A 27,408-nucleotide genomic window follows, 5' to 3' on the forward strand; every position below is an offset into this window, starting at 1 on the left:
TCTTAAGATTCTTGACATAAGCACATCAGCAAAGACCCTTTTTCCAAATATGATCTTATTCACAGGTATAGGGGTTAGGATATGGACATATTTGGGGAGGTACAATTTAGTCCCCTATGGGGAGGTATTACTACTGTCCCCAGGTTACAAAAGAGAGGACTAAAGTTCAGCTGGTCTGTTGGACATCATAATCTACAACCCTCCCATTCTGCCCAGCCACCTCCTTCCCCATGACCTCAGATAAGCTGTGAACTTCCACGCCCTCGTTGTCAGGGGGAATGATAAAGGTAAAATGTCACTTAGGAAGTGCCTACTATGGCCAGGTCCTGTACTGAGCACCTAATACAGACACAACCTAGCACAGGACACTGGTGCTACAATGAGCCTCAGGTGGAAAACTGAGTTTTAGAGCAGGAAGAGACTTGACCAAGGCCACACAGCAGGGTGTTGGGAGTAGGGCCCACATGCAGACTCACCCATGGCCACAGTGTGTGCCCTCAGCCACTGACACCTCTGAGAGCCACCTCCCAGGGATGCTGCTTCCCAGCCTGCTGGAGGCTTCATGGAGACCATGTCCATGAAAGGGCTTGGTGGGCAGTCAGGTGTCATGGGAAGGCCACGTAGTGCAGTGTTTTCATGGCTATCACTGTGACCCCCTAGTGCTTCTATCTGGGGAGAGGTTCATTGAGACGTCGGCAGATGTGACTCTGGGCCACCTGGCATCAGGAAGGTCGGCAGCAGGCCTTCAGCCCTCACTTGTATCTGGCCCAGTGCTCCCAAGGGCCTCGAGTTCAGTGCTCCTGGGAGACGCTTGCCCAGGAGGTCTCACTGCCCTCTCTGCTGTCCCCTCCCGGCCCAGGCATCGTGCGAGCCTCCAGCGTCTTCCCCATCCTCAGCACCATCCTGCTGCTACTCGGAGGGCTGTGCATCGGTGCCGGCAGGATCTACAGCCGCAAGAACAACATCGTCCTCAGTGCCGGCATCCTCTTTGTGGCTGCAGGTGAGTGCCCGCCTGGGCTGCCTAGGTGCGGCAGGAGCTGGGGACACTGTGGTCCCCACTGCTAGGGACCATGCCTCCTGGGAAGAGGCAGCTGTAACATGCAAAGCCAAGACCCAAAGGAGTTGGCAGGTAAAGACAGGGCAAGGGTGCAGAGTGGGCGTGAATGACCACTGCTCAGAGAGATCCTGGCAGCCCCTTCCATCCTGACTGCTCAGACCCTCCTGGTTAAGGGAGGGGGAGCAACAGAGCCACACTGCCTTCAGAAAGAGGGACAGAGAAAAACCGCCAGAGATTATGGGTGACAATGACATGCCATCTGCACAGCAGGTCCAGAGGGTTTAACACTACCCACTCCTCTGAGCCTCAGTAGAGGCTGAGGCGTGTCTTGCAGCTGGTTCAAAGCTCATGGCCAGTCCCACAAGGGACCCGGGTTTTCCAGCCTGAGTTCCTGGGGTATTTGGGGGTCTTCTGCTGTCACCTGCAGGCAGAGCTCCTTGCTAACTCCTGATGGGTGAGTGGCACCGGGCAGGTCAGAGAAAGGCACAGTAGGGTCCCCATGAGGAAAGACAGGAGCTGCTGATTTCTTAGGCCTCATCCTGGAAATGAAGTGTGAGCAGTGTTACAGAGCCAAGATGCTTTCCCACGTTCTGCACTGTCCTCACAGTTCTCTGCACTGTCCTCACAGCCTTCCACGCTCAGAGCATCTTTTTATCTTACGCCAGACTCTCCAGCCCAGGAGTGTCATCATGGAATCTGCACGGGGGGGGGTCCATTTGTGCCCACAGGGCTGGTCATGGTCAGAGCAGTGGTTGTGGTGCCCGACCCCTCTCTGCTGAGGATGGGGCAGGCCTGGCCCAGGGTGACACAGGTCCTCAGGGACACCCCACCCCCACCTCGTGTTCCTCAGGTTTTGCCTGGGGAGGGAGAGGACGCCCTTCTGTGTACATCCGGGAACTAAGTGCCAATGCAGTCAGGGGACTGGCCAGCTCTCCGGCCGGGGTGGTGGAGCCAGGCTCTGGGCCCCAGTTCTTGTGCATTTCCTTCCACACCTGTCAGCTGCTATTTCCTTCCAGTGCCATAAATAGACATGTGTGCAGGGTGTGTGTGTATGCGCATGTGTGTATCTGGGGCCGGGTGTCTGTGTAAGGAGTTTGGTGTGTGTGTGTCTGAGGGCTGTGAAAGGTCAGAAAAAGGAAACCCGGTAAAGTCCAGGTTAGTGGTAAGGTACCAGATCCGTGTCTTCATGGTGACAATTGTTCCATGGTAACATGAGATGCTAACATGAAGGGAGCTGGGGCGGGGACAGTGGCTTAGGCCTGTAATCCTAGCGCTCTGGGAGGCTGAGGCCAGTGGATTACTTGAGCTCACAGGTTCAAGACCAGCCTGAGCCAGAGCAAGACCCTGTCTCTACTAAAAATACAAAACAAACAAACAAACAAAAAAAACCTGAGGCAAGAGGATCTCTTAAGACTAAGAGTTGGAGGTTGCTGTGAGCTATGATGGCACTCTACCCAGGGTGACAGCTTAAGACTGTCGCAAACAAACAAACAAACAAAAAAACTTGAGGGGAACCAGGTGAGAAGCAAAGGGGCTGTGTCATGAGCAAATGGGCTCACTTCCTGATGTGCCCAGAAGCCACAGCTGTGGGCCTGACCACATAGAAATGCTTGCAAGAAATGCTTCACTGCAAGGCCAGCCAGCGAGGATATGATGGGAGGTGGGCTCAAGTCTGTCTCCCCAATTGCGGGGCAAGTTTGTGACTGGGAGGGCAAAGGAGAGGATTTAGGAATGTTGGTGTGGCTGGGTCTGATTGGTGGGCTGAAAATTGAACTGTTTGGTAAGGGATATTGAAGTAGATTTTAACACCAGCTCTTCTGGGCCAGCAGACCCCTCACTTCTGAAAGAATTCTGGTAGTCAGGCTCTAGTCCTGCCCTCGTCTTGTTGGTTCCAAGGGGAGGAATTTGGATGTCATTTGGGTGTCATTGTTGCCCATGCCTTTTGGTCTGAGGCTCTGTTAGACCTACAACAGAGTAAGTCTCATAGGGCCGGTCCTGCAATGACTCCTGGGCTTTCTTTGCAATTTGGGGGTAAATCAAAAATTATTCAAAAATGAAAGTGTATTTTAGGTTTTTTTTTTTTTTTTTTTTGCTCAGCACCACATCTGCACTGGTGAGTTCAAACCCTGGGTTCAAACCCAGCTTGGGCCTGCCAAACAGCAATGGCAACTGCAACAAAAAAATAGCCCAGTGTCAGGCTCCTGTTCCAACTACTTGGGAAGCTGAGGCAAGAGAATCACTTAAGCCCAAGAGTTTGAGGTTGCTGTGAGCTGTGATACCACAGCACTCTACCCAGGGCAAGATAGTGAGACTCCATCTCAAAAAATAATAATAAAAATAAATAAATAAATGTATATTTTAGCTTTTTCAATGTACATACCCCATGACCCAGGAGTTTCACTTCAGGAACCACATCCCACAGTTGTATTCTTGCGTGCATGCAATGCTAGGGCCACAAAGATGTTCAAGGCAACATCATAGCAGAGGGCGGGAAGCCACCTGAACAGCCCCCAGCAGAGGCCTGGTTAGATGTCCACATGGAGGGGACCTATGCATTAATTAGAAAGACAGGACAGCTCTTCATGCAATGATATGGAACCATCTCCCTGATGTGCGACTTTTGTTTTGCGACAGAGTCTCACTCTGTCACCCTGGGTAGAGTGCCATGGTGTCATAACTCATAGCAACCTCAAACTCCTGGGCTCCAGTGATCCTCCTGCCAGTCTCTTGAGTACTAGGACTACAGACACCCGCCATGACATCAGGCGAGTTTTTCTATTTTTAGGAAGGTTTCACTCTTGCTCAGGTTGGTTTCAAACTCTTGAGCTCAAGCAATCCTTCTGCCTCAGCCTCCAGAGTGCTAGGATTACAGGCGTGAGCCACCACCCCGGACCGCCTGATGTACTAGTAGGTAAAAAATCCAAGGAGATTGAGCAAAGGCAAGCATAGGGTATGTGTTTGTGTGTGTGTGTGCGTTTGTGCTAGACAGAGATTCTCCTTGAAAGGATGTAAAAAAGAAGATAACAGTGGCTGCCTTCCAGAGGGGAACTGGATGGCTAAGAGTCTGTGTTGCATGATCATTTCAAAATTAATTACTTAAAAGAACAATTAGCCGACAGAATAGGGGAACGGCTGCCTGCTCCCTGGCCCATCAGTCCAGCGTGGATCTAACCTCGGCCCCTCGCCCTCCCTGGCCCTTCTCCCTGCTTCCCTTTCAGGCCTCAGTAACATCATAGGAATCATCGTCTACATTTCCAGCAACACAGGCGACCCAAGTGACAAGCGAGACGAAGACAAAAAGAACCATTACAACTACGGCTGGTCTTTTTACTTTGGAGCCCTGTCCTTTATCGTGGCTGAGACCGTGGGCGTCCTGGCTGTAAACATTTACATTGAGAAAAATAAAGAGTTGAGGTTTAAGACCAAACGGGAGTTCCTTAAGGCTTCTTCCTCTTCCCCCTACGCCAGGATGCCAAGCTACCGGTACCGGCGACGGCGCTCGAGGTCCAGCTCCAGGTCCACCGAGGCCTCGCCATCCAGGGACGCCTCCCCCGTGGGCCTGAAGATCACGGGGGCCATCCCCATGGGCGAGCTGTCCATGTACACGCTGTCCAGGGAGCCCCTGAAGGTGACCACCGCCGCCAGCTATAGCCCTGACCAGGAGGCCGGCTTCCTGCAGGTGCACGACTTCTTCCCGCAGGACCTGAAGGAGAGCTTCCATGTCAGCATGCTCAACCGCAGGACGACCCCCGTGTGAGGCCGGCCCTGCCTGAAGCTCCGGCCTCTCCCCAGAACGGCTCTTTGTGTCTCGCAGGAGGGCGTGGGAGATGGATGGACGGACCATGAACTCCAGCCAAACACAGCCCTCCCTGGTCCCCAGAAGGCATCACGGGCTGGCCTCGGGCAAAGGAAGCACCAGGAGACTGGACTCAGGCTGCGGCAGAAGCTGGAGGCTGACTTTATCCCCCAAAGGGGGGAATCCGATGCCCTGGGGTTTCCAAATTCTCCCAGGAGGCCCAAGAGCTTTCCGGAGGCTGCCTGCCCTTGACCAACTCGGGAAAACAAAATTGAGCCATTATCTCCTCTTGGAAACAAATTCTGCCAGAAGAACAGGATTTCAGGGCTTTCCTGCCCTGCCTGGGCACCCGGCCACAGGAAGGCTTTGCCAGGCACAGGGGGCATCTGGACTCTTGTCAGCTGCTTTTGAACCGGAAGATCCTGTGTCTTCGAGCCCGAAATGAGGACACTGCAGCTCACCCCCATCCCCTCCGTCTCACCTTCTCTCTGGCACTCTGGCAGCGGCCTGTTGTTGAAAACAGTTCTTTGGAGGAGAAAGTTCTGCAGCCAACTGGTGCTTCAGCCTCTGTGCTGTCCTGGGGCTGCTCCCCACAGGACTATGGAAGAATCTGAAGTAAAGACTGGGGGCTGCTGCTGGCTCTCCTGTCTGCTTCTGGAAGTTTCCTCTTCACTCAGCACAGGCAGGTGAGACACACTGACCAGACTTGGGAGTCTGGAAGATCCCACAAGTCAAAGAAAGGCTGTGTGTCCTTCCCCACTGACCTGAGGAGCAGTCCTGTCCCCTGAGTGGTGGGAGTCCCAGGGGAGAGGAGGAACAGACCCCTGACTTAGCGTTTGGCTACATTGCAAGAAAGGAAGACCCAAGGACCAAAAGCAACCAAAAAAGAAAAAAAAATTAGGGAACAAACATCTATTTGCTAGGTGATTATGAATCATGATTTATTGCAAGTTGACACCGGGAGAGCAAGTTACATTCCTTTCCTCATCCTAAAAATTTAGCAGCAACACGTCCCCTGACTCCTACTATTGTAATTTATTCTGCCACCACCTAACGGGACACAGTGGAGGAAGTTTGGATAGAAGGGCCGAGCTGGACTTTTCTTCCTCCCCAAAGAGGGAAACCTCAGCACTTTGTTCAAAACTGAGGACGTGGGTTCTGTGTTTTACTATTTTTCCGACCATTTTTTCCCCTCCTGAAATAAGCAAAGAGCATGGAAGTGTGTCCAGGTTTGGAAGAAAAACTCTCTGGAACATGGAACTTACCCTCTTTTATATAAAACGTGCTTTCTAAAGATAAATCATTTCTTACTTTTTGAGACTTCTTGACCAGATCTTGGGACAGTCATCTGTGATCGCAGTAGCTGTCGTACTTAGAAGGGACGAGCAAATTCTTACCTCAGCCACCTGCTCACGGAGCCCGTGGGTGGACTTGGCCCCTAGGAGTTCAGACCGGGGTCCATGTGGCCTGGTAATGACATCATCGTCCTTCCCACCTTCCTTGGCCCCCAGGAGAGGACATGTCCACCTGTGGCGGCCCCAGCTGACTGCTCCTGTGTGCCAGTGAGCTGGGATGAGAGGCGTGCCAGGGCCCCTCCGTGCCTGCTGGAGACCCTTTGCTCCCGCTGCAGTCGGCTTTGTGTGGTGGTGTGTCTAAGCATGCAAGCGGTGAGCGCTGAAGCGTCAGAGCTTGTGGCCTGCCCCTGCCATTGACCAATCCCGTCCCCAACCACCACCCCACGCTATGACACAGCCTTACCAGGCTGAAGGAAGGCAGCACCCACCGCCCCGTGGCCCGCAAGGCCCTGAGAGTCCTGTTCTTTCCACCGGCAAGGCAGCCTGGCTGCTCTGTTCCTTTGTTTCCTCTCCATACCACTCCCCCTTCCCCACTGCCCTGGAAGTTTCTGTAATTCCATAGAGAAAGCTGTGTTCCAGTGAATCCTACCTCTTACCCAGTCCCAGGCAGAGAACGCACGCAAGGCCCACTCTAGGGACCAAGGAAGAGGACGAAGATGAGGAGGAAGAGCAGGGAGCAAAACCACCTCCCACACTGGGGCCTTCACAGCCTCCCCCACCCCAGCCGGCCCGTCTTGGGGCCCTGGAGTCTGGGTCACCCCTTCCTCCTGCTGCACCTCAGACCTGGCGCCTCTCCCCCCGACCCCACCCCCAGGAGCGGTGGCCTGTGCCTGCCTCCTGCCCCTCATCCCATGCCCTTCCGCCCCTGTGTGTTTTGCAGTTAAGCACCCGTGAATCCTATACCTACTACTGGTTTTGGGTTGTTAGTTCTGTCTTTTTTTTAATTAAATAAAAACATTTTTAAAACGTTCTCTTCTTGATGTGGGGAGGCGGGGGAAGAACTGTCCTCAAGTCTTTGTGGGTGTTTAAGGTAAACAGTGTCCCTGAGTCTGGGGACACTGTGGGCCTCCCAAGAGGGAAACTGGGGCTAGGGGGAAGTAGACTCTGCCTGGCCGAGGCCAGGTTTTCTGGCTTTATGCTGGGTCACTGGCTCCCTGGTACCCTGGCTGGTTTTAGCTTCTGGGTCATGCCATTGAGATCATCAAGGTGCCTTGTCACCAGTGAGCTGGGAGACCTACAGGCTCCCTGCATACAGTGTGGGTGCCTGGACAACTGAGCAAGCCAGGCCCATCCATAGAACATGAGGGGGAGGCCAGCTGGACAGAACCACAGTCTCAAGGCCCTAAGTTGCTGGCAGTGTTCCAGAGGAGCTCACTAACCAGTCCCCCTTGCTGCCCACCCCCGTTCTGAAATGATTAGGAAGCAGCAGAGCCCTAGCACTAGAATATGAGCTTCCTGGTGGGTAAAGACAGATGAGAGGACATGGCTCAGGCCACGGGTCAAATGGGCTTCCTCCTATCACTGGACCAAGTTACCCAAATCCAGGCAGGGCAGCCAGCCACCGCAGCCCCCAGCCATAGGAAAGCCATAAGGGACAGAGAGAGGGACCAGAGTGACCCTTCTGACACTGCACAGCCCTGGCCAACACCTGCTATAAACTGCCAGGCTGGACGTCAGCTGGAAGCTTAGAGAATTGAGGAGGGTGATAACCAGAGACCTCTCCCAGTTTTGCAGCCCTGGAGACCTTTGCTTCCATTATGCATTGCCTTGTCTTTCACGACTATGACCTTGAATTTTTTCCTGAGAGCCACAGGCTTTGCAGCTCCTCCTGCAATAAGAGGGCACCAACTATTGAGTCTACTTCAAGAGAACCTTGGTCTCATGGAGGCTTTTCCCACCCTGGCCCTAGTAAAAGGTGCTGAACTAGGAGGCAGAGGCCCTCCGTGGAGTCCTGTTCTGTCCGCACCCGCACAGCAGCTGCAGTGAGTTGGTGCAGGGCCAGGAAGATTGAGATCAAAACCCAGCTCTACTTCAGCTCACAGAGGGGCAATGCTAGGCAGGTCACCCAACCCCTCTGAGGGCCCCATTCCCTCCTTGATCAGGTGAGGAAGGTGACAGCTCCCACCAGGGCTGCTGGGAGAATGACCTAAACTTTAAAACAAACAAGGAAGCATTGATGAATACCCCAGCTCAGTGACAGGCATTAGAGTGAGTGTTCAAAAATGCTTGTTGACAGACGACACTCAGTCCCAAGATGGATTGTTCTAGAACGGCCCTTGGAGGACATGCTCTGAGAGCCATGCCCATGGGGTGCCTGTGCCCACTGCACTTTGTTTTGGGAGAAATTTGTCACCCAACCATGCCCTGAAGAGGCCCCCAACATTGCTCCGGGGGGCTCACTCATTTCTACCCTCAGTGTCCCCAGACTGTTAAGAAGAGGTGGGCAGGGGCAGCACCTGTGGCTCAAAGGAGTAGGGCACCAGCCCCATATGCCAGAGGTGACAGGTTCAAATCCAGCCCTGGCCAAAAAAAAAGAAGAAAAAGAAAACCTTTAGAAAAAAAAAGAAGAAAAAGAGGTGGGCAGGCCCTGGTAAGTGGTTAGGCAGATTCCTAACCTTACTGAGGTTAACCTTACTTCGGTTCCATGAAGGTGATGCAGGCTGCAAGAATCTACTCCTAACCAGCTCCTGGGGACCCTGGGAGCCCAGCTATACCAGGAAGGGTCCTGTGCTGGGTCCCTGTGGTGGGACCATAGGAGCTGGCACCAAGGAGATGCCCGGAAAAGAAGGAGGCCCGGGGGAGGGGCAGGGCAGGCCTCCCCGTAGGGAGCTCAGAACCAGCCATGTGCCTCAGCTCCCTGCATTGATACCCAGTATAGCACCCCTGGCTGCCTAGCCCTGGAGATGAGGGGATAGAGGAAGGATGAAAGGGAAGAAAGCTTGTTCAGGAACCTTCCAATCCAGAGGGGAAGGTGGGGCCAATACACCTGATGCAGATATTTTTAAACTTGCAGCTTTCGCCAAAACTGCTGGTGCCACCTCAGGAACAAAAGCCTGCAATTGGAGAGGACTACCAAGTCACATCCTTGTTCTCACAGCTGCACAAGAGGGGGCTTGGAGGGACCTTTGTCCCCTGATAAGGATTCTGGGGACACACCAACCCCTATGGGACACCCAGCACCTATAAATTGAATTGCAATAGCCAGATACATTAAAATCAAAACACCTGTGCTTTCCTAATTCTAAGATTAGTAAAATTTACCCTTAAAAAAACCCAGAAATATACAGAAAAGTAAAAGAAGAAAAAGGTATCAGCCCAAATCCCACTACCCAAGAAATCGGCATAGTTAACATTTCAGTGCCCTCAAATGTAGGGGGGCATGGCTTAATACCCCGCCTCCCCACCGTGCTTTCATCGTGAGACTCTTCCTGCATCTCTAAATATTCCTCCAAAACATATTTTTAATGGCTGCGTAAAACCAAGATGCCACCACTTATTTAAACAGTGTCCCATTGCTAGACACAGCTTATTTGTCCCCACCCCCACCCCCTGGGCAAGATCTTAAGTGACATCTGAATGGGACCAAGGTGCCAGGATGCTTGAGCTGCTTTCAGTTAAAATCTGGTGGTTTGTCTAGTAGGAACTTCTGACCTGACTTCATCAGGGCTCAGCCAGGCACAGTGGCTCACGCCTGTATTCCCAGCACTCTGGGAGGCCAAGGTTTGAGCTCAGGAGTGCAAAACCAGCCTGAGCAAGAGCAAGATAGCACCTTCCTATTAATAAATATAAAAAAGTATTAGTGGGGGGCACCTGTATGCAGTCCCAGCTACTCTGGAGGCTGAGGCAGGAGGATCGCTTGAGCCCAAGGGTTTGAGGGTGCAGTGAGCTGTGATGAGGACAATATAATCTGATTGAGATGACAGAATGAGACTCTGTCACCAAAAAATTAAATTAACCAAACCAAATAAAAAAAGATTGTCCACATGTACTCTGAGTACCTGGGCTATGGAGGTGGCAGCCTTTGCTCCCCTCCTCCAACCCTGCCTGGAAGCCAGTTCCTCTCAGAAGGCTGAGGCCGCTTCTTCTCACCACACCCCACATTTCATCATCCTCAGCCACCGAAAATGGAATTCCCTCCACTCACCACCCAGTATATCAGTCAGTAGGGCTGTGTGACAGATTATCCCCAAATGTGGTGACACTTAAACAACTATCAACTATGCTCAAGGATTCTTGACTCTGTTGAGGGGGAGATGGGGCCAGGATGGTTTTTCTTCGCATGGTCAGGGACCTCAGCTGGCAGCCTCCATGGCCGGGGGCTGGGATCATCTGGAGGTCCATTAACTCACACGTGTGAGGGTTGACGCTGGTTCTCGGCACAGACCTCGGCTGCCGCTTTCAGCCTGAGTGACTACACATGGCCTGAGCTACCTCACAGCATGGTGGCTGGGCCCAAGGGCAGGTGTCAAGAGGATGAGAGGGAGCAGGAATGATACTATGTGTCTCAGAAGTCACATAGTATCACTTCCACTTCACTACATAAGGGTTGGAACAGGCGAAAGCCCACTTGGGTTCAAGGGGAGAGGAATTAGCCTCCACCTTTTGACGGGGAATGCCAAGGGTCTAGAGCAGTGGTTCTCAACCTGGGGGTCGTGACCCACAGGAACTGTATTAAAGGACCACGGCATTAGGAAGGTCGAGAACCATTGGTCTAGAGGAACATGTGGGAGCAGAAACACTGCTGTGTCATTTTCTACAATCTGCCCCCTTGTCTCTGGTACCCTGCCTGGCTCTAGGCCAGTGGTTCTCAACCTTCCTAATGCCACGGCCCTTTAATACAGTTCCTGTGGATCATGACCCCCAGGTTGAAAACCGCTGCTCTAGGCCCTTCTTCACCCTCCAGTCCTCCCTTCATCCTCCGTTTCCACTGTCTGGAATGCCCCACATCTCCAAAACTCTTTACTGAGGCCTCCCTCCACCTCAACCAAAGACACTGGTCCCCCGGGTCCTCCCTGGTGACGGCAGCCCTTTCTTATGGAGAGGCTCCCTGCCTGAATTCCTGGCTAGCCCCAGGCTCAGCCCCAAGAGGTACATGGGGAGAGAGAGAGCAAGGATCCCAGGGGCCTTGGAATCCAGGGAAAGGCTGGGGCTGACACACCTGAAACAGATTTTTAAACTTGCAGCTTTCTACAAAACTGACCACTCTTGCATCTAGGGCCATCCTCTGTTCTTGACTGCCGAGACGTGACCCTCCTGGTTTCCTCTTTTTCCCTGCGTTTTCCTTCTCATCTCCTCAGGGAATTTGTCTCCATTCTCTGTCCCTCAAATCTTAGGCCTCAGGACTCCTGGAATCCTCTCCCCTGTGTCTGTCCACTCCCCATAAGTGACATCATTGTCTCTCACAATTATAGCTATTCGCTTAGGATAATGACCTCTAAGCCCATATTCCTAACTTAGATCTTTCCCCAACTTCCAGACCTCCTCTCAATGTGCCTGCTGCAAACTGCTCTTCTCTCCCAAAACCTATTTTTCCTTCTTTCATGGGAAGAGTTTTAGCCTGTGATATGGCCACCCAGCTAATCTCTAGGCCCTTGGGAATGGTCATAGGTAGAAGCTCTTGCCAATTCAAGTGCTTTGGAGAACTCCTGTGTCCAGTGTTTATAAGGAAATCATTTGACTTAAACTCTCACTCTTTCCCCCTTCTTGTGGTCTGGAACCTACCACATCAGTGGCCCACCCTTGACCTTGGACATGAGAATGACACCCTAGCAAGGGTGTCCAATATGTGGCCTGTGGGCTGCATGAGGATTATGTGAGGGCTGTAACAGGCACAGACCTTCTGTTTTCTCATCTGATTTTTGTTAGTGTTTGTGTATTTTATGTGTGGCCTCATACAACTCTACTTCTTCCAATGTGTGGCAGAAAAGAAAAAAGGTTGGACACCCCTGGTAGAGCATGAGGGAGCAATAAGATGGAAAGCACCCAGGTCCATGAATGACTGAATAGACAATCACCCTGCCAGCTGGACCTCCTGACTATCATTGGAAGGGAGGCTTCTAACTTATGAAGCCCCTGACTTTGGGGTCGCTTTGTGGTACCAATGTAGCCTAAATCTAATGAATATGGTGTGTGAACCTGAACCCATATCTTTGAAGCTCAGTCTTTCTCTCTAGCATGTCCCGGCTTTGTCAGTAGCATCCCTGTTCACCCAGACCTCCGAGTCTGAAATTGGCTCCTGCCTTCCACACTCAGTCTCTCACTGCACTGCATCGCTCAGGGTCTACCGGCTGCAGATGAATCTGCCCATCATACCTGCACCTGCTCTGGCCACCACCATCTCTGCCTTTGTCCATGCCCAACTTATTTCCATCTTGTCCCCTTTGGTCGCTCACTTTGCTGCTGACCCAGATAGATTAAGGGCAGCAATTCTCAATCTGTGGGTCACGACCCCCTTGGGGGTCGAATGACCCTTTCAGAGGGGTCACCTAAATACATCCTGCATATCAGATATTTACATTATGATTCATAACAGTAGCAAAATTACAGTTATGATGTAGCAATTAAAATCATTTTATGGTTGGGGAGGGTCACCACAACATGAGGAACTATATTAAAGGGTCTCAGCATTAGGAAGGTTGAGAACCACCTGCCTCCTGCCCGCTGGCCATCCTCCATCCTAACCCCTGGTCATCCTTCACTTCACCCATCCGATGTCCTGACCCACCCCTTTCATTAGTATTCCCCACCCTGTGTATCAGAGGTCCCCAAGACCACCCAAGGTTCACTAGGAGGACCCACAGAACTCAGAAAAGCTGTTAACACTCACAGCTGCAGTTTACTACGATAAAAGGATATAGATGAAAATCAAGAAAGGGTGGGGGAGTAGACCAGGCATGAGCTTTCATGGAGTGGAACACACTTAATTCTCCCAGCAGTGGTGTGTGACAGCACACACAAGATATCGCCACAGAGAAGCTCCTCTGAGGTGAGATTTCGTGTTCAGGTTTGTTTTTTATTATAATTGGGGGTTGGTCATATAGGCACAGAGTACCCATGTAACCCAGCTTAGCTACTCTGTATCCACTCAGTCATCTCAGAGGTCAAAGTCTCTGCTGTGGTCCAGGGCCCTCACCATAAATCACATTTTTAGCATAAACTAGCTGGTGTGGCCCCAAACCACAGCTATGCAAAAACTCTCTTATCAAGTAGGCTATTCCAAGGGCATAGAGGTTATCTTCCAGGGGCTGGTTAAAGTCCAGTGCTTTCTTTGGAATGTGTAGGGTTTGGACAACCCAGGCCTGCTGAGTTAACCCTTTACTGAACAGCTGTGTTCCCAGCATGCCTTCTGCTTCCCTATCACGGTGGGCTGGAATCATCAGCCTCTCATTAATGGTTCATGTCCAGCTCGTCCACCATACTGGGAACCCCTCAAGGACAGATGCTGTGTCTTACTCATGTTGACAGCCCTAAGGTGACTGATAAATGTTTGGTGAATGAATTAATGACAATAAAAGTCACGAATAATACTTCCCCCGCTCCATCACTACCCATTCTTTGGGAACTACTGTCCTTGTCAAATCCCTCCACAATCATTCCCAGAGTATAATAAGGAAGATGGTCATTAAGGATTTCCACGTGCTTGTAAAACTATTACTCTCTCAGCTAAGAGATAATCACCATTATCTTTTCATTCTGGTCCACTCGATGACAAGATATCTCCTGGTGCCGTCCAGACCACGGGCACCAACGCTGCAGAAGAGTTGCCCCTGCGAAGTTCCACAGGCTTGTCCCAAAGTAATGCACATCAAGTCTCTGTGTATATATCCCATAGGCATGCATATGTTGTTGCATTTAATTCTCATTATAACCCCAAAAGGAAGAAAGGATCCTCCCTCCTGAGTGGGTGAGAAAACAGGGGCAGAAAGGTGATCTCTCACAAGGCACTCAGTCAACAACAAAGCTGGGATTCCAGGCTACGACGGTCTCTTCCACAAAGTCTGTGCACTTTCGCTAGCAGCTGTGTGCTCCAAACATCTGCCACTCTGGTACGCTGGCATGAGATTTGCCACATCCTAGGTACCACCTGTACAGTTGTTTAACTTCTTTTTCTTTCTTTTGAAAGACAGGGTCTCATTCTGTTACTCGGCTGGAATGCCGTGGTATGATTATAGCTCACTGCAAACTCAAACTCCTGGGCTCAAGTGATCCTCCTATCTTAGCCTCCCAAAAACTGGGACTAGAGGTACATATACATCACCTCAGCTATTTTAAAAAATATTATTTTGGAGAGACAGGATCTTGCTATGTTGCCCAGGGTGGTCTCAAACTCCTGGTCTCAAATGATCCTCCTACCTCAGCCTCCTAAAGTGCTGAGATTACAGGCACCAGCTACCCTGCTTAGCCAATCTTTCTCTTTAAATTGATGCTTTTCATTTTGGTTTTGCCCTAAAGAAATAATATTAACAGAGCATGGTTTTGATGCTTCTGATCCACATTAAAAGATGTATGAAAGTCTTAAAATAAAAAATACTTGTCCCTGTGTGTTCGCCTCCCCTAGGGGTGAACAGGTGCACTGTGAGAACTCTGCCCGAGGGCACAGCCTTCCGGAGGGGCTCCAGAGAGGCAGGCACAGCCCCTAGGCATCACCTGTACTGGGGCCAGGTCCTCCCTGGAGCTTCACTCCCCACCTCCACTCATGGTGAGCTCTGTCCCAGGAGGCCATGTAGCCTGTCCCAGGACAGCCTTGGTCACCTCAATAGTTTATAGACTCTTCAAGGGCAGGAAGTGTGGCTTCCCCTGCTTTGGGGAGCAAGAGCCCAAGTGGAGGCCCAAGCTACACCTCAATTTAGCCACACCCAGATCCCTGGCTGCCCTGTGTGTACTGGGGCTTCAGAAGAGTCCTGGATGAACAGGGAGGGAGCTGCCCACTGTAGCCGGGGCAATCAGAAAAAGTTGCCAGAGAAGGTGGAAGCTGGGAGAGCAGAGTCCTGAGCCAGAGGGGACCGGGCAGCATAAACAGGGCAGAAAGCATCTCAGGGGTGCTGGTGAGCCTCACACCTGGGGAACAGGGCTGCAGGGAGCTCTCTCCAACCTCCCACTCACACCACTGTCTGCTCTGCTGAATGACGTGTCTGTGCTTTGTTAAACGTGAGAGGGCCACTCTCTGGTCTGTCATCGTAAGGACACTAATCCCACCACGAGGGCCCCACCCTCATGACCTCATCTTTGCCAAATCGTCTCCCAAAGGCCCTGCCTCCAAATACCGTCACACTGAGGGTTAGTGTGTCAACTTATGGTTTTGAGGGGGACACAATTCAGTTGGTAGCACCCACCATGGGCTAAGCTGATGAGACACATCCACCCCAATCCTGCACTGGCCCCCAGCGAGTCCATTGCCCTCAGTTAACAGGTGAGGACAGGGCAGCTGAGAGGAGCTAGTGGCTTCCTGAGATGTGCTCTCAGGGGCTAAGCTGGCTCGCCCCCAGTTTGTTCCCACCACATCAGCTTCCCTCCTTCCTGACACCCCAGTGAGGGCGGGATCTGTGGGGAGGATGTGGCTGTCACCCTGCCTGACTTCCGGCAAATGCCATGGCCCTTGGGGAGCCAGGCAGGCAGCTGGCGGGGGGCCTCTGCAAGCAGAAACAGTCTGTTTGAAGGAGCTTTGGTAAACAGGGGAAAGAAAATAGGCTTCCAGGCAGTCCCCGCAGTTGCCAGGCCGAGTAGCTCGATTTACACAAAGAGAACTTCAAAGGAAAGGCCATCGATCTTTAATGCTTTCACTGTGCTGGAGGACTGGGGACCCCTGCATGGGGCACAAACCGCCCCTCACTGAGGGGAAGTGCAGCAGCTTTGCTCAGTTGCTGCCCCCTCACCCAAGGCTTGGCTTTTTTGATGGGCCACAATGTCACCAAAGCTGTTGTAGAGTGCCCCATTCAGGGTACTTTCCCAGACTACCAGAGCCTCTTAGCACCGGAGAGCTTTGGGTGTCCACCAGGTGATCCAAAATACATTTTTATTTCTCCAAATGACACCATGTTTACTTGTAATGCCAAAATAAATAGCATCTTGTGAGATATTCCATCATAAACACCAGTACCTTCTTCTGGCTCCCAAGCTACTGCTTGCCTGGTATGAGGACCCCAGATGCCTAGGTCCTGAAGCTGGGACCACTTGGGTGGCATGATGGGTCCCAGAGCCTGTGGCCCTGTCCTGCTTCCATGGAGAAGGCCCACCCACTTGGAGACAGTCATTCTCTGAGCTGAAGCAGGGGTGGTGACAGGTGCCCACAGAGGTGGGGACAGAGAGGGGGATAGAGGTGAGGAAGGTGGGGAGTGAAGCTCTCAAGAGAGTATAATCTGGGTGGGAGATGGGTTTTGGAAGAGTGCAAGTTCAGATGAACTGTGATGACCAGAGCCTGTGGCTGGAGATGAGAGGCCTCAGCTCAGCTCAGGGGCTGTCCACTATGCAATCTGGCTTGTCACATCTTCTCTCTGGGCTGCAGATTCGTTGCCTGTCACAACAGATTTTTAAGGTTCCTCCCAGCTCCAACCATCAGTTAAAACTTTGGGCTCTGGGTTCTGAAACCTGTCTTCACCATTTTCCTGCTGTGTGACTTTGGACAAGTTCCTTTGTGTCTCTGAGCCTCCATGAGAATACGAGTGGTGCTCATCTCATGGACCGGCATGAAGCTTAACTGTGATGACATGTAAAGGCTTAGCAGGGTCCTGGTAGGTAGTAAGCACGCACTGAAAATGAGTTACTAGTACTGTTATTGACATTCTGTGATTCCAAGGCTGGCCAGTTGAATGTTCCTCCCCTTGTGGGTAGAATCCTTCTGTCACCTGTGTCACCTGGGGCCAGGATTTATATCTCAAGGCCCTTCCCAGCACAGGGATCTATCCCTGGCCATGCATCAGCCTCTCAGATGCACACAGTGAGGGCCACCAAGAACGAAGGGAAGGCAGAGCCTAGGATGGATGTGGGATCTAGAGCAGCGGTTCTCAACCTGTGGGTCATGACCCACAGGAACTGTTTTAAAAAGGCTTGTGGCATTAGGAAGGTTGAGAACCACTGATCTAGAGCCTTGGAACCAACCTGCAGGCTGGTGGGCAGGCAGAACCCTCCTAGGATGGTCCCAAACTGTCCCATGTTCTCTGTTATATCTGTGCACCCATGAGCCTCCTAATTGTCACCTGTAAATCAACTTCCTCATTCTTTTTTACTTACATGCTGACTGTGTGCATGAAAACACACCTGGAGAATTATCATCACCCACCTGTAAGGCAAGGCAGAACTAAAAACAGCACAACGACAGCAGAACCACTGTCAAGTCTGTCATCTTAGAGCTGTTTCTCTCTTTGTTTCAAAAGGCAGTTTGTGAGCCTTAAAGACTCACGGGCCCCAGAGAGAGCTTTTCTTCTGGACCCAGTTGCACAGATGGAAAGAGAATTAAGAAGGAGGTCATGTTCTCTAGGTGGGGTAAGGCCGGGGCTGGCAACCACCTGAAATCTTCCTGCGGTTTAGGGGCAGTTATGGCGTGAGGCTTGACTGAGAGGTGGGCTACAGAGGTCCTAGGCAGGGTCCCTAGAGTGTCCTGAGACAGGATCTCGGGTACCCTGCCCTGGTGAGACAGGAAGGCTGTGTGGTCAGTGTTCCTTGGAGTCCCCTGCCTGGCCAGGTGAGGCCCTTCCTCCTTCATCCCAGAGCAACAGATTCCCACAGCCTGGTGTCCCCCTCGCCTCTTCCCAACTCAGGAATCCTGAGCTGTCACTCCATGGAAGTCTCAAGTCACCATCTAGGGCTTTCTTGCCTTGCCCCACCCTGGATTATTTCTGGCTCCAAGAAGAGAAGAAAGCTCTGAAACCAGAGCTGCAGCCATTCCCAGAGACACGCCTGGAGGCGAGAATTAATAGAAGCCTCCCTCAGGCCCCTGACGCAAGGGGGCAGCTGCTCAGCCCAGCCCAGTGTCCCTCAGCCCCAAGGCCAGCCCCTCTGGCTCAGCTGGACACACTAAACTTAGCTTCCACTCCCAGCCCAATAACCTCTATCACTGCCCCAGCTGGGCTGCCACCTGCACTAGGAGACGCTGCCACCAGGCACTGCCTCGGCGACCACCATGTCCCAGACCAAAACACTAAAGGTCCGCATGACCCTCTTCTGCATCCTGGTGGGCATCGTGCTGGCCATGGCGGCCGTGGTGACTGACCACTGGGCCGTGCTAAGCCCCCACATGGAGCACCACAACACCACCTGCGAGGCGGCCCACTTCGGCCTCTGGAGGATTTGCACCAAGCGCATTCCCATGGATGACAGCAAGACCTGTGGACCCATCACCCTGCCTGGGGGTAAAGTACCCACCCCGCCCCCTCCCAAGTTCCTGCCCATCCCAGTCCCCCAGGAAAAGTGGTCCCTGAGAAGGAAGACAGGTTTCTCTGCCTCAGCCCAGAGCAGCCACCCAGCGCTTCCTGCCCAGGGAAGATCCGAATGGCTTGAGGTTAAAGCCAGGTTGTAAGAGGAGGGCATTTGTCTCTGGCTATTTCTGTCTTGCTCAGACTTGGGGCTTTTCACCCAGAGCAGGTAGCTGGGCAGATGGGACAAGAAGCTTGACAAAATAACTGTGGGCCATCAGACCAGGCCCTTCTGGGCCCAGCCTGGCTGCTCTCCCCCTGCACAGACAGACAGGCTAGTGACTCTGTGTCCTCAGGCTAAAAGGACCCACAGGGCTGGCAGGTACGTTCCCCAGGAATCAGGCAGGAGGGGGGACAGGATTGGCCACAGAATTTTCAGTGCCCCCAAATATGAAAATGCAAGGTTCCTCGTTCCACATCCCTGAGAGTTTCAAGGTCGCGATAGCAGGGCATAGATGCCAGCCTGGGCCCCTGTGGGCTGGGGGTCTGCAGTGGCTGCCCAGGGTTGCATGTCTGTGAAGCAGGAGGTGGGTCCTCTGTGCATCTTCCTTCAGCTCAGCCCCCTTCGAAGTCACAAAGCCTCTCCTCACACTGTCCTTTAAGCACAGTTCTCAGTTTCCCAGCCTGTGTCCAAAGCCTGAGCTGCAGGTGAGCTCCTTGTCAAGGGTGCCCGGCCTCAGCGTGACCAGGCTCCATCCTGCAGGTGGGGAGCCCTCCACATTCTCAGCACAGCAGGGCGTGTGCCAGAGGAAAGAGCCCTGTTGGAGCAGGGGAGGCCTGGCCTTCTCCTCCCTGTCATCCACTATGCCCCTAAACAACCATTCACAGAGGTCCCTCCAAGGTGGCAGTAGACCAGGGTGTGTGTGATGTCCCACCTGATTCTCAGAATTATCCCCTCTTTGATCAGACTAGGTCTTCCTTGAAACCTGCCCTTCATGGGTTCCAGAGCTGAGTCCCCAAACCCCAGCAGTCTGCGTGTCAGGCAGCAAGCCCAAGCCCCACCCGCCCATTTCTCTGCTGCTTCACATTTCCCTGTTTCCTCCAGGGAACCCCAGCCTCACTCACCTCCTGAAGACTCATAAATACACAGCTGTCTTAGAAACACCGAGTCCTGGTGTTCAGGGCTTTGACAGGCGTGGGCATGTGCTTGTAGGGTATCATGTAGCCCAGACGCCCATGCCCCTCGGCCGCTGTGCGCACACCCGTAAACAGATGCACCATTCAGCCAACTCCCCTGGGCAGATCAGGGCAGGGCAGAGCAGCTTCTTCTGGGACAATGTGCGGGGATGTACTGTTGTAGTCCTCCCTATAGGTCCGTGGAACCATGTGCCTTTTAAAGTCAGAGTAAATGAGCAAGCAGTGAGCAGAGTCCACACAAGGAAGAGATAGGCTGGTGAGAGATGACTGGATCAGCAGCAGGGGACCAGCAGGCATTGCTTGGCCCTGAGTCTGACCAGAATCTGTCTTTGCCCTCTCATCCTAGGTCAGTCATGAATCATACCTCCCGAGCTTGTGACACCAAGCACTACTTTCCCCTAATAATCTTCTAAAGTGTGTTCCTGCTTTTTTTCCTCTCCTTTTTTCTGCAAATGGATGTCTTTGTCCATCCCCACCTGCCCTTCCTGTTTTCCCTAGGACCACTCTTTTCTGGAGGAAGGATGAGCATTTATACATGTTTGCTCATTTATTATTACCAACAACAATTCGACATGCAAATGTCGCACTACGTGCCAACTATTGCTGGAAGTGCTTTACATGTATTAACTTTAGATGGCATCAGAAAAAAAAAAATGACAGAGTAAGAACTTCCAAAAAATCTTCTCCTCTGTGAAAGCAATGAGTATGTTGGCAAAAATTGTCAGAATCAACATTTTCAGAACTCTGGAAAATTGCAGCAATCCAGCAAGTGCTTATTCAAGAAAAATGGGCAAATCTTAGGAAGGCTAGTGAGCTTTGTGGGATTTTTTTTTTTGGACGAGGCTGGGCTTGAACCCACACAGCTCCAGCATATGGGTCCGGCACCCTACCCTTTTGAGCCACTGGCACTGCCCCAGCTTTGTGGTATTTTAACTCACTCTATCCTCATCTCCCCTTCCCTAGCTCTGTGGTAGCCTTGAAAACAAACATCTCACAATCACAGTGGAGCTGATAGCCACTGAAGGGGACAGAACAGGTGTTGAGTCTCTTTGAAAGCCATATTCCCAGAGGAGTGTTTTGACCTGACTGTGTAATTCCCTGGAAGTCCCCCATGCAAAGCTGTCTCTATTTGATCTGAGCCAGCACTTCCAGGGCAAATAGTTTTTCTTCCCAGGCAGGCATTTGTTGAAAACAATTAGAGACAATGGCTTAACATCATGGCTGCCTGAGACCGTGCAAAACAGGTGGAGCAAACAATAGGCTAAACAAAAAGCTAGAGAATAAGATGTCTCTAGTTCTCAAAACTTCAACATATTCCTGGAAATCTAGGAGGCCATGCGTAGGTACAATGCTGTGTACTGCTTAGGAAGGATCTAAAAAGACCCTAAGCTCTCGCCTCTGCCTTACCTTCAGACTGTGTAAGCAGAAAGTGAAGACTAAGGCAGAGATGTAGACTGCTTGGCTGAATGTTAAAGTCATGGTCCAACATGTGCCCAGAGCCCCACAGGAAAGACTGGGGGGTATCGGTTCCAAGCATTTAGCAAATCGTAATTAACTGGCCACTAAACTAGGTGAACAGAAATTTCAGTGGTCACACGTAACAAAGAAGAACTTTATAAAATTAATTCAGAAGAGTCACTAAACAGACAGTAACAGGAAAAAACCCTCAAGAAGGAAGAGAATCTGATTTTCAGAATTATTACATTATATTGTTTAAAAAAATACAAGGCATGCAAAGAGCTAAAATAGGATGGCCCACACATAGGGAGAAAAAGAAGTCAACAGACCCCTAAGGAAACCTAGATATTGAACTTACCAGACAAAGACTATAAATCAGCTATTTTAAATATATGTCTGAAGAACTAAAAGAAAACATGTATTAGAAAACTAAAAATGAAAATGATGGTTCTGAGTCATAAAATAGAGAATACTGAGAAAATGACAGAAATTATTTTTAAAGGACCAAATAGAAATTCTGAAGTTGGAAATTATAGTAACTAAAATGAAAAGTTCACTAGAGGGACTCACTAGCATATCTGCACCGGCAAAAGAATGAATCAGTAGACATGAAGATAGGTCAATTAAGACTAGCCGCCCTGAGGAACAGACCAAAAAAAAAGAGTGAAGATAGCCAGACAAGGGGGGAGGATCACTTGAGGCCAATAGTTTGAGACTAGCCTGGGCAACATAGCAAAATCCTATGTCTAAAAAAACAAAAATTAACCAGGCATAGTGACATGCACCTATAGTCCCAGCTACTTGGGAGGCTAAGGTAGGAAGATCACTTGATCCTAGGAGTTTGAGGTTGAAGTGTACTATGACAACACCACTGCACTCCAGCATGGGCAAGACCCTGTCTCAAAGGAAAAAAAAGGTGCACCTAAATACAGTTCCTAAAACTTCTGACCCAAGTTAGCACAGAGTCCAGCTTTTGACATGGCATGGTTTGGGTGCAGCTGGGCCAAGACCTCACGCAACTAAAGAAGCTTTCCGAGATCTCATTCAGCCTCTCATTCAGAGGCACTGAGAACAGGAGTTATCTACGTGTGATTTTTCCACTATGCCCTAAAGAGACTCAGAAGAACCTCCATATACAAGACCAATACCTGAGGTCAATTCCAATGAATCAGAGTAGAGGCTTCCCCAGAAGACTGTGTCTGAAAGCCCAAGTGAATCCCAGAGAGATCATTCCCTGCCCTTAGGCTCAGGCTAAACGGCAGTAGTGTAGTCAAGCTCACTGTAGCCTGAAACTCCTAGGCTTCACCCTCTCTAAGTGCTGGAATTACAAGCATGAGACACTGTGCCCAGCCCAGGCTCTGCCTCTTCAGAGCAGGGCAGGAGCCCGGCCCAGTGTCCCCTTAATCCCTAAAAGTCCACCTTCTCTCCCAGTCTTGATACAGGGCCTGGGGCTATATGAAAGAGCCTAAAGCTCCCGACCCTAATAATTTCAGAGGCTCCCATTACCTCCCTTGTGAGCCCATGCTGGAGGCCCAGGCCTTGATCAAACTTCTCTCCATAGAAGAGGATTGCTTTGAAGCTCTGGGTCAGGTCCCAGGACTTCTCCAGCCCATTTAATAAAATTCTTCAATTAGTCGGTTGGGAGGAGACACAGCCCCCAGAAACCACTGTCTGGAGCTGATAGAACTTCTTTTATCAAAAAGCTAAAGACAATCCTGGTATCAATGCAAATAAGCTTCTTCTCATCCCTAAAGCACCATTCCCTTGGTTTTGAACAAATTAGCTCATACCTATAATTCTAGCACTCTGGGAGATCGAGGCAGGTGGATCGCCTGAGCTCCAGAGTTTGAGACCAGCCAGAGCAAGAGCAAGACCCTGTCTCTACCAAAAATAGAAAAAGTAGCTGGATATTGTGGTGGGCACCTGTAGTCCTAGCTACTCTGGAGGCTGAGGCAGGAGGATCTCTTGAGCTGAAAAATATGAGGTTGCTATGAGCTATGATGACACCATGGCACTCTACCCAAAACCAAACAAAAAAACCAAACAAACAAAAAAACCCAACGGATTATTTTTAACATATTAAAAGTCTCCACCACCCACTGGTGCTCAGTACACTGACTCAGTCTCAGTGGGAACCCACAGGCACCCCTAATCCTACAATCTGATCCAGCTGCCAAAGAAAGATCCCCATTAACTCAAGTTCAGCTTGGAGCTAGATACGGCTTCTGTTCCAGTTCTTTGAAATTAGCACGCTAGGCGCGGCTGTGAAGAGCTAGTAACTTTCCCCAGGGTGGCTCTGAAGAGCTAGTAACTCTCCAGTGCGCCTCTGAAGAGCTAGTAACTTTCTCCACCAGTATACTTGGTTTGCGAGACTACTCCATCCAGGCAAGCCTGAGAGCTGAGTTCACCATATTTTTTCAGGAATAACTGACTTATCATTTTTAGATCACTAAGTCTTCCAGAAGCAGGAGGGCTGACATTATCATAAGCCATTTATGAAGATAAAGGAGGCTGCAGGAACCCAGGGTTCTTATCATCCAGATTGTCACCCCGGAATTATCCAAAGTGCTTGCCTCTTCCACCTGTGAAGGGGCTAACGACCATGGAGGCAAAACCATGGGCCCTGAGCTTTGCACCAGTGTCAGGGAAACTAGGGGCCAGGGCAAGGCAACATCAAAGAGGTAAAGGCAGGCGGGCTTCAGCTATGCACAGGGTCTGTACAGGACTGTCTCCATCCCTTCCTCCAAAACCCCTCAGGGTCCATCTCCGATGTCCTTCCTTTTTAAGTTGTCCTCAATGCTCAGTTCCCCAAATACCACCCTCCTGGTCAGGGACAGGGGCAGGGAGGGAAGGGGCTCCCAGTGGGGTCTGCCCATCTGATGGGACCCTGTGCCTTTCTTGAGTAATGATGGCAGAAGTCTGGCTAGATTTGTCCCAGATGAGACTGGGGTCAGATGCACCCCCTACCCCTTAGGGACCATGAAGAGACTTGGGGTGTCCATGTTGCCCTGAAATAGATGCTTCTCCCAGGTTCAGGGCAGAAGACAATGGGCTCCTTCATCTGCTCCATCCCAGAGAAGAGATAACATTGCCCATCCTTCCCCAGGCCTCAGGTCAGCCACACCAGAGTGAAGCTGAGGCTTCCCAAGCCCTTTTAAGGAATCTCATCCATGGGGTGCTCTCTCCATCCCCCATTCAGGGACATTTAATAGAGGGGAAAAGAAAAGGGGAACATTGTAGCTACACCTGGCTCCTACAAACACAGGCCAACCCCTATGTGTCTAAGCTGCTGGCAGCAGCACCAGTCAGAGCCTGGTGTCCATGTAGCAGGGGACTGACAACCCAAATATCTCTGCAAGAGTCGCCTTGGCAACCCAGAAGGGCTAAATAGCTGTGCCCCAGCAAGGCCCTCCATGCCTCTTATCTCACGGGCCTCCTCTGGAAAAGATTTTAACTCACAGATTGCAAGTAGTCAGGGAGGCAGCTGACCGTGAAATACACTTGAATTCAGTCAATTCTGACAACTGGAATTGGCCCTTAAAGAATGAAACAGAAGCGCTCCTTTGTCCAGAGGGAGACACGTGGAGACTTATGACATAGCAGGGACCAATTTGAAGTAGTGACTCAAGGGGATCTATGGCTAATAACCTAACAAACAGAAGAGGTTTGCATTATGCTTTAAAATAGCACCGGATACTGTGAGAGAGAATAGAGCTGCATCAATTCTGACATCACCACCAGCAGTCAGACACCCCAGGTAACTCGGTTCAAAAGGAAAGTGATTTAAATATAGAAGCTCGCAGAGAAGGCTGTTTACTGCGAGGAACATTCACTGCTGCTAAACCAGACCCCATCTCCAGGGGTTATTTCCTTCCTCAGCCTCAAGAGAGGCAGCCATCCTCATTTGGGGGAGAGAGACTTGTAGGAAACCACAGGAGTAAGTGGCACATAGATGATTTAAGTCAGACAGAAGGAAGCCTTCACCCTGATGAGAGTGATGGCTTTGGCACCTCTCGTGCTTTTCCAGAAGAAATTAGGCATCAAATGCCTTTTGATCATGCAAATGTAGCCTTGAGGGGAAAGAAATGGATTCACAAACTAGACACCATCTAAACTAGAGGAGGACGTGTTTTTCTATCGAGGACCATGAGCCCACAGGTAAAAGAAATCAATGAAGGGCCTCACGTAAATAAAAAGCAACCTAATTCAGTTTGTTCAAGAAACAGAGTATTATAAAACCCACCCATCTACTTTCTAAATCAGAAATAAAGACTATTAAGCTACATTCAATAAGCAATAAGACCAAGCTTTGATTTTACAGTCTGTCTATCTAGTTTGGAAGCAACATTGTATTTTTAAATCAGCATGAATTTCTTTGTGCTCAGGCCTTGCCCTACAGCCATTAGATCCTGTTTCTTGTTTATTTCTTTTATTTACTTATTTATTTATTTATAGAGACAGAGTCTCACTTTATCACCTTGGGTAGAGTGCCATGGTGTCACACAGCTCACAGCAACCTCTAACTCCTGGGTTTAGGCAATTCTCTTCCTTCAGCCTCTCGAGTAGCTGGGACTACAGGCACCTGCCACAATGCCCAGCTATCTTTTGTTGCAGTTCGGCCGGGGCTGGGTTTGAACCTGCCACCCTCGGTATATGGGGCCAGCGCCCTACCCAGTGAGCCACAGGTGCTGCCCGTCATCAGATCCTATTTTTAGGTCTAATTGGCCACACTCCTTCTGTGGCTTTTGTGACCATCAAGGAGGCCAAGTAGCTTCCCAAGGAGGTCTTGTCTGGGCTGCCTCTACAACCACAGATACAGAGGGCCTGATGACAGGGTGAGATGGTGCCATCAGCCCTCACATGGAGGTCCTGCCTGCCCCTCAGCCCATCTAGCCAGTCACTCAGAAAAGTCCTCTGTAGGGCATTTTAGGGGCCTGGAACAGGGGTTTCCAGCTTGCCTGAGCATCAGAAAAAACTGCTGCCCAGATTCCCCCAGTGAATCCAGGTGGGTCTGGATTCTGATAAAAAAAAAAAAAAAACCAGCCTTGGGCAGTGCCTGTGGCTCAAAGAAGTAGGGCACCAGCCCCATATGCCAGAGGTGGTGGGTTCAAACCCAGCCCCAGCCGAAAACTGCAACAACAACAAAAATACACAGCCCTGGATTTTAGGTTGATCCAGGGTTTCTCAGCCTTGGCACTCTTGACATTCTGGGTTGGCTAATTATATGTTGGGGGTCGGGAGGTCTGTCATCCCTGTTGTAAGGTGTTCAGCAGCGTCCCTGGCCTCCACCTTCCAGAGGCCAGGGGCATACCTCTTGCCACCACAATGTCTCCAAGCATTGCCCTGTGTCCCCCGAGGGACAGAATCAGGCCCACTGAGAAACACTGTTTGGCCTTTTGTCAGTCACACACCCTGCCCAGCCTGAAAAATGACCAGAGCCTGGGCCTCAGGTATGGAGCTCAGAACCCCATAGATTCTTCTAGCCTCAGCTCCCTGAAGGTCTCCCGGCCTCTTCAGCAACTCCGTTATCCCATCGAGGTGTGCTAGCAGTCAAAGAGAGACATTTCCGTCCAGATTTAGGATTTGGGGAGAAGAGAGCCAGCCAGAGCCCCTGCATGCCCAGGATGGTATTGCTCCCTCCACACCCAGCCTTGGTCCCACCTACAGGCCCCTTCTCTAGACTCACGGGCTATCTCCTCCTTTGCAGAGAAGAACTGTTCCTACTTCAGGCATTTCAACCCAGGAGAGAGCTCAGAGATCTTCGAATTCACCACTCAGAAGGGTGAGCCAGGATGGAAAGGGGGGTGTGGGACAAAAAGGGGTTCATATTGGGCATCACCCGTAGCTCAGTGGGTAGGGCACTGGCCACATACACCAAGGCTCAAACCCGGCCCAGGCCTGCTAAAACAACGACAACTGCAACGACAAAAAAGAGCCGGGTGTTGTGGCGGGCGCCTATAGTCCCCACTATTTGGGAGGCTGAGGCAAGAGAATCACTTAAGCCCAGGAGTCTGAGGTTGCTGTGAGCTATGATGCCACAGCACTCTACCTAGGGCAACATAGGGATACTCTGTCTAAAGAAAAAAAGGGGGCTCAGCGCCTATAGCTCAACCGGCTAAGGCGCCAGCCACGTACACCTAAGGTGGCGGGTTCGAGTCCCCAGCCCGGACCCGCCAAACAACAATGATGGCTGCAACC

General features: G+C 51.0%; 2 protein-coding genes and 1 pseudogene across 2 annotated transcripts in view; all 3 read left to right on the plus strand.

Moving 5' to 3' along the window:
• CACNG4 (calcium voltage-gated channel auxiliary subunit gamma 4) overlaps positions 1-4,814 on the plus strand; it is a gene marked incomplete at its 5' end in the record, with an annotated part of 53,928 nt that extends 49,114 nt beyond the window's left edge. The window contains 2 exons of the mRNA XM_003786615.3: positions 860-1,000; positions 4,276-4,814. Of these exons, the coding sequence (XP_003786663.3) occupies positions 860-1,000; positions 4,276-4,814 (680 nt within the window). The remainder of the gene's footprint in view (positions 1-859; positions 1,001-4,275) is intronic.
• An 85-nt stretch (positions 4,815-4,899) lies between these two features.
• On the plus strand, positions 4,900-5,846 carry LOC111724016 (annotated as a pseudogene).
• Positions 5,847-18,214: 12,368 nt separating this feature from the next.
• Positions 18,215-27,408, plus strand: part of CACNG1 (calcium voltage-gated channel auxiliary subunit gamma 1) — an 11,077-nt gene continuing 1,883 nt past the window's right edge. Inside the window, exons 1-2 of the mRNA XM_003786189.1 lie at positions 18,215-18,552; positions 26,918-26,992. Of these exons, the coding sequence (XP_003786237.1) occupies positions 18,324-18,552; positions 26,918-26,992 (304 nt within the window). The 5' untranslated portion in view covers positions 18,215-18,323. The remainder of the gene's footprint in view (positions 18,553-26,917; positions 26,993-27,408) is intronic.

The sequence above is a fragment of the Otolemur garnettii genome, unplaced genomic scaffold, assembly GCF_000181295.1.
Source record: "Otolemur garnettii isolate 467f Iridium unplaced genomic scaffold, OtoGar3 scaffold00018, whole genome shotgun sequence".
NCBI classification, from domain to species: domain Eukaryota; kingdom Metazoa; phylum Chordata; class Mammalia; order Primates; family Galagidae; genus Otolemur; species Otolemur garnettii.